Consider the following 11,810-nt stretch of genomic DNA (forward strand, 5'->3'; position numbering starts at 1 on the left):
TTTTGCCAGTATTGTGAACAATTATAGGTTTATTTTCTTACCTCATACATAACAGAGCAAAGACAGTCTCATAAATTAGTGTTTTGTTAATAAATAATCAGCTACACTGTACCACCCACAGCCCTGCAGGGGTAGGTCCCATAGGAAGAAGAGCAGAGAAAAATGAAATCTCAACCAGTCAGTTCCAGTGCAGAGAAGGTAGGAGCTTCTCTGAAACATCCATGTCCAAACCTTGGTTAGCGTTGGGCTGAGAGGTCCGGAGGAGTCTGTGTCCCAGCTGGGTGGGAGGTTTGAGAGGAGCTGAAGTACTCACCAGCTGGAAACTTCACAGCACAGGGCAGCAAATCAAATAGAGCATGAATTAAGTGACACTGCAAATTAGTCTTTAAGTGCTTTTGTTTTAAAGCCAGTCCAACCATGTGGTGGTAAATTGGAGTTTACAGGTGGGTTCACCAGCAAGGGAGCTGCAGAACCTAAGCATACTCCTTTGAGTTTCCTAGCAGTAGTTTTATGTGCAGAATCTTATGCCATTAGGAAATTGAGGCTTTACATCATCTGGTTTCATAAAGTTTGTTTCTATAGTCTTTTGTATCTATAAATGTGAAACTGGCAGCACGGGCAGTAATGGTCTGCATCCTTGAAGGCCCTCACAAAGAGAGGTACGAAGCAGCATCCAAAGCAGCACCTGCAGCCAAAGAGGAGATGGACATGCACAGAATGATTACTGGCTGCATCTGTGATTTTTCCCTGCCTTGTTCTGTCTGCCTTTTCACTGTATGAATCCACTTCTTTCCCAAGTCTGTTAATGTTTGAAGTATCTTCCAAAAAATTAATCTTCGCTTCTTACATCTTATGCATGAGTCGGTTTCTGAGCCTGATTCTAAATGACAGTTGGGAAGTAGACAACGTTGTACTAATTTCTGCTTGTCTTATGAAAAGTGAAACATCCTGGGTTAAATTTAGCAAGTTTGCATCCCCTGTAGCATGATGACTGTATCTAGAAAGGACAGGATGGCTTCTTATCAAGTGGAAAAGGGCAAACTGTCTGTATAAGCTCTAACTAGAACTTTGATTTTTTAATTACTCATTTTTAACCTTCTGCTATGCTGAATCTCTAAAGTGCCCATGAAAACTTACCCAACCATGCACAGGCTTGTGCACAGGAGGTAGGACAGCTTGCCCAGTCTGTAGGTGACCTGGGTGGTGATGTGCTGGCGGCAGGAAGGACAGATTGTGGATGTTGGTTTGCTGGAGAAGATCCCTGCCACAATGATTGGAGGCTGGGAGACCAAATAAACTGAATTCAGGAGGAGAGGAGAAGCAGCCCAATTAGAACCACAGGAAATATTTTACAAGTTATAAAGCCTTAACTGGGAGAATGTGGGCTCTTAAGGTGGCACCCATGTTATTGTTGATTTCAGGTATATTCCTTAGAACCACTGTGCTGGTTGTTCTGTGTGCCCCAATACATTGCACCTAAAACCAGCCAGTTTTACTCGGATAAGGACATACACAGGGAGTTGTCTGTGGGATAATCCCTGGAGTCAGGCAGTCCCCACCACCCTCTGGTAGATGTACTCTGACACTGAGAATTTATCTTCTGATATTTAAAATCATATGAAAATGCTTGTTCTCCCTGAAGAGGTTTGAAGGATACAGAGGAACATTCTGAATCAACTTTTCAGTAGTTATGAGAAATTCATCGATGCAGTTACTCTAAAACCTAAATGCCATCAAACAGCTTCTAGTGCTGTCCCCAGTTGGACTCCAGCTCATGTTTTTGCAGTCTAGACTTGACTGTCATACTCCCTGCGGGGGATGCCCCTTGTGGGTACATGAAGGATATTTTTTCAGAAATGTTTTTGGGAAAAAAATACTATTTTAAGGATCCTAAAACAAGTTTAGGGTACAACTTCACACTGTAGCCTGAGGCAAAACTTGAGGAGTGGGAAGGTATCTGTTTCATAAATAGGATAGAGCATGTCTGAGTTCAAGTGCCTGCTGGTTTTAGGGATATTTAAAAATGTGTTTCCTTTCCTCCTGTATGAGGTGTTATTGACTCTTTTTCAAAGCCTTTCCTCAGCATCTCCTTTGAGCTTCTCCACTTCCATAAAGGTGACTAGATCAGGAACACTGCCCTTAAAATGATTTATTCTGAAAGCCCTGGCTTCTGGCTGGGCTTTTTTGGTTTGTTTGGTTTTTTTTTAAAGGGGTACTTGTGTAGATTGGCTAATGCTGGAGAAGCAAGCCTGAGTCCCTTGTCTTAGTTTATCTTCTGACATCTCTGTGCAAATTTTCCAGTTTATGAGATTGAGATTGGGTCAGAAAACTCCCACCCTCTCTGTTGATTTTAAAACGAAACCTATTTCGCTTTTGTTGGCATGTGGCACGAGAGCTGTCAGGAGCACAACCCCTGCACTTACCAGGCTCCTCGATGGTGGTGGTTTCTCGGCAGGAGTAAGGCGGGGGAGAAGGAAACTCGTAGCCCCCTGTGCAAAGAAAACCAGGGCAAACTGTACAAGTGCAAACAGCTTCTGGCTCCCAAAAGCTGCGTGGAGTGAGACAAGAGGTGCCTCGCAGAGAGGGTGAAATCCAGCACAGGGAGAAACAGCCACTGTACTGACTCCTGGGTTTTTAAAGCCTGCAGTGACTGGCTGGTCTCACTTTCTGTATAACAAAAGCTGAGAAACCAAATAATTTTTTAGGAAAGGCAGCAACTTCGTCCATTCCAGCATAACACTGGCATGGTACTCAATCTTAATTTAAGGACTCCACTGATAACAGATCCACAGTACCTCTAATTTCAGTGATAACTATCCTTACTCTGAGTATTTAGAGCCTTTTTACTAGCTTGAACTTCCTCAGCTTTCAACCAAGTTATTTCATCATACTCTTTGTTCTAGAAAACAAAGTTCAGAGATCTTTTTCCTTTTATTTTGGGAGAAGGGAAGCTGGTGACTAAGACACCTCAAGGATTTTCAGTTCTCTTACTGATCTTTCAAATTAAGAATGCAATCAGCCTACCTGAAGTGAAATAAATTACTGTATTAAAAAATACATTCATGGATACATTCAAAATAAACCCATGTACAAAACTTAACAGCCAGCTAGCGTGGTACCAAACTACAGGACTGAGTTTGGGAGAGGAGGACAGTCCCTATGAGAAATCTTGGATGGTCAAGCCTGGACAGCATTGGAGAAACCCTCACCCCCAGGCAGAGCAGCCCTGAGCTGGGAGTCCAGCCTGTGCTCGAGCTTTTCAGAAACGATGTGAGTGCAACCAGGGAATGAGCCCACAGGGATATAAACTGGAATTTTCCAAAGTGAGACAAAATACAGTGACAAAGATGAAAAAAACGTTAGCAATATTTTCTTGAATGGCTTGCCAGAAGCAGTAAAGATTTGCAACGGCATTTGGGTTTCGTGGTGATGGGGTGGTGTTCAGTTTTTGGCTTTGAGTGGTTTTCTGTTTGATGTTTTTGTTTGTTTTTAGGGGGTGTTATTTGTAGGGAAAAAAATTGTAAAAAAATTAAAAACAAAATAATTTCCTTATGATCTAGAAAAGGAATGTTCTTAGTACAAGTCAGTTACCACTCGATGTGTTTTTGGGAAGGATCTGCTTCCTGCACAAGGACGAGACCCTGCAGCTCAGTGTTGGGTGTGTGCAGCCCCTGTCCCTTGGCTGAGTAGCTCTCAAGTGAGACTCCTTCTCCCCAGTCTCTTGCAAGCTCTGCTGAGCTTAGAAAGAGGCCAGGGAGATCTTTGAAGACAAAAATATTTACAGGGAGAGCTGATCAGAGTGAAATACTCTGAAAATGAGTCAGGTTTAGAGGCCCACGACTGACACATGGAGCCTCATTAGTCACCACCTGATCTCCCACTCGGATTTTTTCTTCAGTCCTGTCCCGTAAATGGCAATTTCCTCAGTAGCAGGAAGGTAAGGAAGGTGGAATCACTGCAGACAAGGAGTGCTGTGAGATACTTGTGTAGGTGTGAGAGCAGTGCCTGGTTTCAGAAGGAAAAGCCAACCCAGGAGCAGCAGTTCTTGGCACCCACTCGCAGCCCTGGAGCTGAATTGTCAGCGCTTCACCCATGGGCAGGGGCTGTTCATCCCTGTGGGAGTCTGGCTGCAGAACTCGCCTAGGCAGGGCAGCTCTGGCCAGCAGGGATGTCAGGGAAAAGGCCAGTCCTCTGTAAAACTAGATGGCAATTAAAGCAGGACATAACCCATCCACGTACAGAGTTCGCTGGCTGAACACATTTGCACGTTAGGAATATGAAATTATTGTAGCGACACTGCTGCAAAAAAGTGTGCGTTGTTCGAAAATTGACTAAACCAACAAAAATACTTACTGCCGCTTAATGGTGTTTCTGTTAGGAGATCCTACCCCAGCCCTGGGTTTTATATCCTGGCGCAGACGCTTTCTAACCCCATCACGTCCTGGAAAGGCCGGGCCCGAATGTGTTCGGTGACATGCAGGAAACCAACCCTCGGTGTGCCCAAGGAGCCCTGTGGCTGCTGTTTCCAAGCCCTCACTTACCGTCCTGGCCGCAGAACTGCGGGGCCGAGGGCTCCTGCCGGTGCGGCTCGTACATCACCATGGGCACTTCCCCGCGCGCCTTCTCCCCGAGCATCTCCGCGGCTCACCTGCCGAAGGGAGCGCATCATAAACCCTGCTGCACGCCCCGCTCCGTGCCCTGCATTTGCCAGTGCCTCTGGAGCTCCTGGTTCTCGCACTCGGGTGATGCTCAGAGGGAAAATCGCAGTTCTCACATTCTGGCTCTTTGTAGGCCGGAGCGCGGTCGGTTCCTGCCGCACTGCGCTTCACGATGAGGAAGGTGGAGAGTAGAAAATACCATCTTGGGGTGTTTCTTTGTGCTGGAAAGCGAAAAATGTTCCCCCAGAAAACACTATTGAAAGTGTGTAAACCCGTGACTCAAAGTGTTACCTCTGCAGAAAAGATAACCTTTTTTTCCCCATGGATTGTCAAAATAATCAAGGAAGGGAAGAGCACACTTGGAGCACCTGTGAAAAAAACCTTCACATGTGATTAAGTCAGTGCAATCAGTGGCAATTCGGATCTGTCTTTCCTCGGGTTATTGTGCAACCTTATCACCATTGTTACCGCGACCAGCTTTGTCCTGTGAAACCATTGTCTCATCGGTAGGTGACAGGCTTTTGTTGGGAAACATCCTTATTATGTATGACTGCGTTCCCTGAGGCTCTGAGCAAGATCAGGCCACAAAATGTGTGTTTTGCAGGTGTTAGCAGAAGCTGATCCTCACAATAACGGCGGGTGGAACGAAGAGGACACGGATGGGGATGTGTTTGTGTTTCTGTCAGTGGAAAGGCGTTAATTATTCCTAGCTGCCCCTTGAACCAGTATTAACTGGTTGATTTCCTACTAACATTTACTGTAGGAGTCCTTTGCAGAAGAAAGGCACAGGGTTTTTGCACAGGTCAGTGAGGAAGGGAAGTTTTGGGGGGAAAAGGAGCACAGATGCACAAACTGCCGGAGTGTGTGAGGTCAAAGAAAAGCAACAGAGGAGTTGCTGGGCAAGGCAGGATGGTCTCAACAGGTCTGTTCCCAAGGAGTGTTGGAGGGCAATATGGGTGGGGAGGACAAAAGAGGGGGGATCAGTAGTGCTGAGATAAAGCATCAGTCCCTCAGGGAGGAAAAGAAGAAGGAATTTGAAAATATCATCGGGGAAGAAGTGCTGTAATTTTCACAAATCTGGATGAACAGCAGGTGATATGGAAAATGGTAGGAGAATGAATAATAAAGGGAATAGGTAGGATGGTGTAGAGAAAAAACCAGAAATCCAGCACTGGCCACGTTAAGGCCAAAGATGCCGCAGGAAATTGAAAACACATGGATTAGAGAGAATGGCTGGAGAAAGGCGCATCTCGGTATAATTGTTATAAAGGAGCTAAAACAGGTGATTGAGAATGTCAGAGCTATTAATAGGCCATTGTTGAAGCTTTATGAGGATCCCACTGAGAAGGAAAAAAGGTGAGAGTAGAGAGAATTTGGGTAGGATGAAGCTGTGAGAGCCAAGGGAGATGAAGGAGAGTGTGTCAGCCGTGACCGTGGGCTCAGGAGTGTGGTGATAGATAATGTTACATTAGCCAGGGTTGGCCAAGAGCTGCTCCCCTGGGACAGGGATTAGTGGGCAAAATTACAGGGAGTCTCCAAGTTTTTGTCTTATTCTTATCTTGGTAGTGAAACACCATACACTAAATACTGGGTGGTGTCCTTTTGGGCGACACTTCTGCAGAATTCATCTCGCTGTGAAACAGGAAAAAGAGGAAAGGGCTTTTGAATTCCATCCAGTGCCTGTAAACCCAGGCAGGCGCTTGCAAGAGGCACAGGGTAGGAGGGAATAATCACGGTTAGCACAGTGTTAACTTGTCAAGTTAACTGCTGAGAGCAAGCACACACTGACTAATCCTGGTTCCACCCAGAGAGGTATCAGGATAATATCACCAGGTAGATGTGTAGGACACGAGGTGCAAAAGTGAATCAGCAGCAGAGCAGGGAATAGTGTGGGATGCCAGGTTTGTGTTTGATCTATTGGAGCTGCCAAGCACAGAAGCTGTGGGCTGAGGCTGTTGATAAAGCCCTGAATTTGCTCATTTTCAGTGCTGCTGCTGTGTGCTCTCTGTGTGCTGGGAGGGAGGACCTGCTCCAGGGCTGGGTGGGCAGCTGGGCTCAGCTTCTGCAGGAGCCTCTTCAGCCTGTGTGGGAGAAAGCACCAGGGGCTTGGATACCCTCTGGGCCTGAATGCTGCAAGTTCAGAGGTCCAGGAAAGGCATTTTCTAGGGTGGTTTATGCAACTCAGCGGCCCCTTTAATATAACATACTCCAGTATGTTACTCCCAGTTCTTGGTTCCAACCCTGTATAAGGTGCCTGAGAGCCCTTTAGGGCTGTGACTCCCAAACCTGTAGGAGTTGTTGCCATAGATTAGAGCTAGAGAATTCCCTCTTTTTCAGTTCTTGGAGGAGAAGATATGGGAGAGAACAGTGTGGGTAGCCCTGGAGGAAAAAGTCACAAGGAGAAATATCAGGCAGCAGCTCCTGAAGAGCAGGAAAATGCCCTATAAACTTCCCTACAGTAATGCCCAGGAGGGTCACAATTAATAGCTTAGGAGGTGATGTGCGTTTCCTTCTCTGCAGTCACCCTGAGCACACAGAGCTCTGTGCAAGGGCAGAGCAGCCCCTGGAGCTCTTCTGGAGTGAGCCTGGGTTTATCTGAAGCAGATTGACTCAAACTACTGCAAACTGCCTGATTTGCAGGCAGAACCGCATCGTCCCAGGGGCACCAAAACAATTCCCTGTCTTCTCCCAAGTTTTAATCTCTTCTGCATATGGACATGCACTGGAAAATAAAGCTGACTTTAAGTCCTGTGGAAATCAGTATTTAATAAAAATAAGTAAATCACACCCTGAGGCATGTGCACAAAGAGCCCGTTCAGTGAAAGTGAGGTGCGAATGACAAAGCCTTTCTGTTCCAGGAAGGACAGATTCCAGGGAAGAATGGGCAGGCAGTTTCCTTCATCTTCCTCTGATCTGCTCCAGGGTTTGTGTTTGGGTGTGAAGAGCAGCCTCATGCAGGCAAGCAAAGCTGATGAGGTGTGAAATTCCACTCACAGCCGCACTGCCCAGCTCTCACCGGCACCTCTGCACGTCCCTCCCGACTGTCCCTGTTGGCTGAATAACCCCACAGCTGCCATTAATTCCAAGTGTGCCTGCAGAGGCACAGGCACTGTCATCTGTGCTTGGAAAAGGGTTTCATTTGAAAGTCGAAGCTCACTGCAGTACTAATTCTGCTTTCACATTCATATCTGGCTCTCCAGGATGGCATCTCAGCAAGCAGTGACTTTATGAGAAGTGTTTAATGTCCATTCCAGCTTCATCTGATGTCACTGTGGGATTTGCCATTCAGTGAGGTTGTGTTCAGGACAGAAAAAAAGGAACATGGTATTTTGGAGGAAACTTTAAGATTCGGGTGTTTAAAGAATATAGGGTACTACATTCAAAAGTTTGGTATTTTGGAAGATTAGCATTAAAACATTATAGTGAGGGATCTCCACGCTCCCTAGACATATGGAGGTATAGCAGTTTTCTCCAGTGGCCTGTTGGCTTGTAGGGTACTGGCCCAAAGGCTTTCAGTTTGCTGCAATGTGTTCTTGTTCTCCTGTCATCACTAGTTTAACGTTTTCCTGGGCATTTAGCCCTTCCAGCTGTGTTTATGAGACAATTTACATTTCTGATATTTTAAGGATTGGCCACAAAATGCCATTGCTGGCATGCAATTACATCTGGGGCTTGAACAATATCAAGAGCCCGTTTCACTTGACTGAAGCAGTTAATTCCAGTTTTCGGCTAGCAATTAAACACTGAATTCCTCAGTGGAAAGATCTTTTGCCTTTAGTCTTGCATTGGTCATTTCAGGTAACATTCACAATGTGCTGAGGGTTTCCAGATGTTCAAGAAGGAATAGTTCCAGCTCTAATACAGACAAACATAATTGGCGAACAGCATTCAGGTATTTGCCTATTCTCATTCTTAAACAGAAGCTAAAAGAGAGGACAGCTGGCAGCAAATGAGAAGCTGGACTTCAAAAAAGTATTCATTATATCTGTAGCAGACAACCTTTTCAAGGAGATGAAGAATGCTCTGCCAATTCCCCATTCTTTACACATGAAATTAATTTTTTTAATATCACAGTTATTCTGGCTTTTAAGCCTGGATCCGGCTACCAGCCTCTTCAAATGGAGAGGATGTAGCTGCGGGGGATTGACTGAATATGCACCATATTTCTTGTTGGAAACTCTTCACCTGGTTCTGTTTTCTTGTCTATTGTCTGCCTTGACTCACTCCCCAGTATGTGCACTCACAAGGCTGCTGGATAGGCAGGGACTGCCTGGATTTTCCAGTCCTGTCCCACATCGGATGTTTATGTTGAGTTAATCCTTCATGAAGAGAGCCCCAGCCTATAATTCAGTACCTTCACTGCTCCTGTTGCTCTCACCTTAAATCAATCCAAAACACTGTAAACTTTCACAAACCTCCTAGTCTAGAATTATTAATGGTAGTTCCTTGCTGTGTGCTATTGTGCCAGCATCATGCTTTTGCAGAAAACCTTCTCCCCTTGAGCCAGCCCAGAGAACATTCCTGTCCCTTTGCAGCCTTTCCTTCACAGGGCTAAGCAAGGTTCTGAGCCCTTTTCATTTCTGCACAGTGAATTCATCCTTCTTGTCCCTGAATGGTCAGTGACCTCTGTCCTCAGCCTATGGGATGGTATGAATGTCATCTTGTATTTAATGGAAAAGCTGTCTGCAGAATAATCCAGCAGCACTTATTTCCTTTTCCACAGCCACCTCATGCTGTTGGTTTGTATTTAAGTTGTCATTAACCAGCAGCAGGTCTTTCTCCTCCAATGTCATTCTGTACTAATGAACTCCCAGCTTGCAGCTGAAATTTCTGGTCGTTTTCTAAGTGCGCTGCTTTGTAGCATTGTAGTGCACACAAATACTGCCACAGCAGGTCTCTAACTTTTCTTATTCTGTGTAATAGAATTTCTGCTTTCATAATTTGTTTCTTAAGTCATACATTTTATTAGCCACTCCTATATTTCTGCCAAGGTTATTAATTAAAATACTGAATTGGATCCATCCCTGCTTTTTGTGCTAACCTTTGATGCACACCAGGTTTATCTATTAAACCTTGTTCCTTAATTTACTGTTTGATGTATAATGCCTTGTTCCCTTGAGATGACCAACTTTATTCGTATTTAAAGGGCACTTGCTCTGAAGGGTGAGTACAGCTGAGCCCTGGGATTGCATTAGAACTTGTCCCTCCCTAATTGCCATTCCAAAAATAGAGTAAGAACCATTAAAAGGATGTATTGTCCAGTGGTTTGTGCCTTAACCTGCGCTGGGGAAAAAAAATGGGCTCAGTTCCTGTTCTGCCACAGTGACGTTCTGCAGTTAATTAGTCTTGGTTTTCCTTAACTCTGCTGTGGACAGAAATACTGCTTTGAGGAGACACTGCACCAGTTCTGCTGTGACATGGTCACATTTGGTTAGGCCTTAAAACTCGAGCACACAGAAGATAGGAAATGCTGAGTTTAGATTCAGCCTTTGTCCTCTATGAACACAATTTTGTCTTTCACGTTCCCTTTTAGCTTTCAAAATTGAGGGCAGCCTTACACAGTTGTTTCCAGCACCTCATCATTACTTTAAAAATTGATGTTTGCCAACTTTTAATTTAATTCCTTTATAGATGAACATTCTCTCACCAACAGCATTGAATCATGGGTTGCCAGCATTTCATTTATACCCTTCTAAAAATAATGTCCATAACTTGTTCTTCAATTGAAAACTGATAGAGCAGCTCAAGTAATGTGTCCTACAGCATCTGGAGCTGGTTTAGCAACTCTTACAAAGTTATGATGAATAAATTCACTTGAAGCAAGCAGGTGTGTGCCCTGTGTTTATGTGTGAGCTAAGCCCTTTCCTATGGTGCATTAGCTTGAATTTCCATCCTTATTACTGCTCTCATTTCCACCTTCTCAGAAAGCTCCTTTTCCTCTTTACCATCTCTCATCTGTTCTAGGAGAAAGAGAAAATATCCTGAGAAAAATCTTTGCCTCCAGATTTTAGGAACATGAGAGAGGCTTGCAGGTTTTCAGAGCTTGACAATTTAATCACGAAAAGTTAACATTCCCAGCAGAGAGCCACAGCTGCCATACTCCTTGAGCTCACTGTCTGCTTTAGTCCTTGTGTCCTCCCTTTCTCTATCTCCTGAGGAGGAAACACAGTGTTGACCCCAGGCATTTTGAAAGCTCTTACCTTTATGTAGCTCTGGCAAATCTAGGGAGGAAAGAAAGCTTCAAAAGGTGGTCACTTCATCCATGTCTTTGCTCTGGCTGTGTGTGGGGAGGGAGCCCACAGCTGAGCAGTGACATGGCCCCGGTCCTGCCCCAGTGACATCCCGTGGAAGGTGCGAGTCAGCTGTGCACAGCGTATAATTACCCCAGCTTGCCACAGTCCCAGCCCACTGCTCACACCTGCTCTGTCACAAAAGGAATGTTGTGTGACAGGCTTGCACCAGAGCTTGTTTTTGTTGGTTTGTTTTCTTCAGTTTGTATTTTTCCCAATATCCCAGAGATTTTTTCCTTTGTGCTAAGCTGAAAGCTAATGGAGACGACGAGAAGCAGCACAGGAATAACTTGAGGACAATGGAGAGGAAAGTGTATATCCTCACCCACTGTGCTTCTCTAGGAGAAAAGAGTGATGGAAAGCACAGGCACGTCTGGGCCTCTGATATTGTATTATTGAGATCACTTTAACTTTCTGACCAGTTAAGTGTGCTTAGATCAGCAGAGATCTCTGTTCAGGCTGGTGACCGCTGATATTTTAGCTGAGATCTTCTTGGTAACCAGGTCTGTGGCTGAACTGGATTTTTGTCAAATAGATGCTTTTTCTCTGTGGTGGGTTGCCAGATGCCCACCCAGATGCTCTTATTCTCCTCCTCAATAGTGAAAATGAGATGGAAGTGTTCATCAGATGAGATGAAGTCAGGGAGATCACTCACCGATTACCATCCCAGGCAAACCAGACTTGACTTGGGGAAAACTGACTGAATTTATTACCAATTTAAATATATTTGAAAGGTGAGAAACAGAGACAAAACCGCCTCCCTCAGATGCCATACATTTGGCACCTCCAAGTCTAATGGTGACCCTCTCAGTAAGAATCATTTTTGCTTTGTCTGAACCTCCTGCAAAACTGTTTTGTACAA

General features: G+C 44.9%; 1 protein-coding gene across 2 annotated transcripts; it reads right to left on the reverse strand.

Moving 5' to 3' along the window:
* On the reverse strand, positions 1–11,019 carry LITAFD (LITAF domain containing). 2 transcript variants are annotated; one of them, XM_042037540.1, is made up of 5 exons: positions 10,859–11,019; positions 4,542–4,648; positions 2,424–2,489; positions 1,138–1,280; positions 1–685 (listed from the first exon to the last, which is right to left on the reverse strand). In XM_042037540.1, the coding sequence occupies exons 2-5, from the start codon at positions 4,633–4,635 to the stop codon at positions 593–595; spliced, it is 396 nt and encodes a 131-aa protein (XP_041893474.1). In that variant the 5' UTR covers positions 4,636–4,648; positions 10,859–11,019; the 3' UTR covers positions 1–592. The 2 variants fall into 2 exon arrangements, with proteins under 2 accessions (XP_041893474.1, XP_041893473.1); XM_042037539.1 differs by having other exon boundaries at positions 1,138–1,297; positions 10,859–11,017.
* Positions 11,020–11,810: the final 791 nt, after the last annotated feature.

The sequence above is a fragment of the Corvus kubaryi genome, unplaced genomic scaffold, assembly GCF_017639235.1.
Source record: "Corvus kubaryi isolate FWS band 111438036 unplaced genomic scaffold, C.kubaryi_AGA036_p1.0 37387, whole genome shotgun sequence".
Lineage (NCBI taxonomy): Eukaryota > Metazoa > Chordata > Aves > Passeriformes > Corvidae > Corvus > Corvus kubaryi.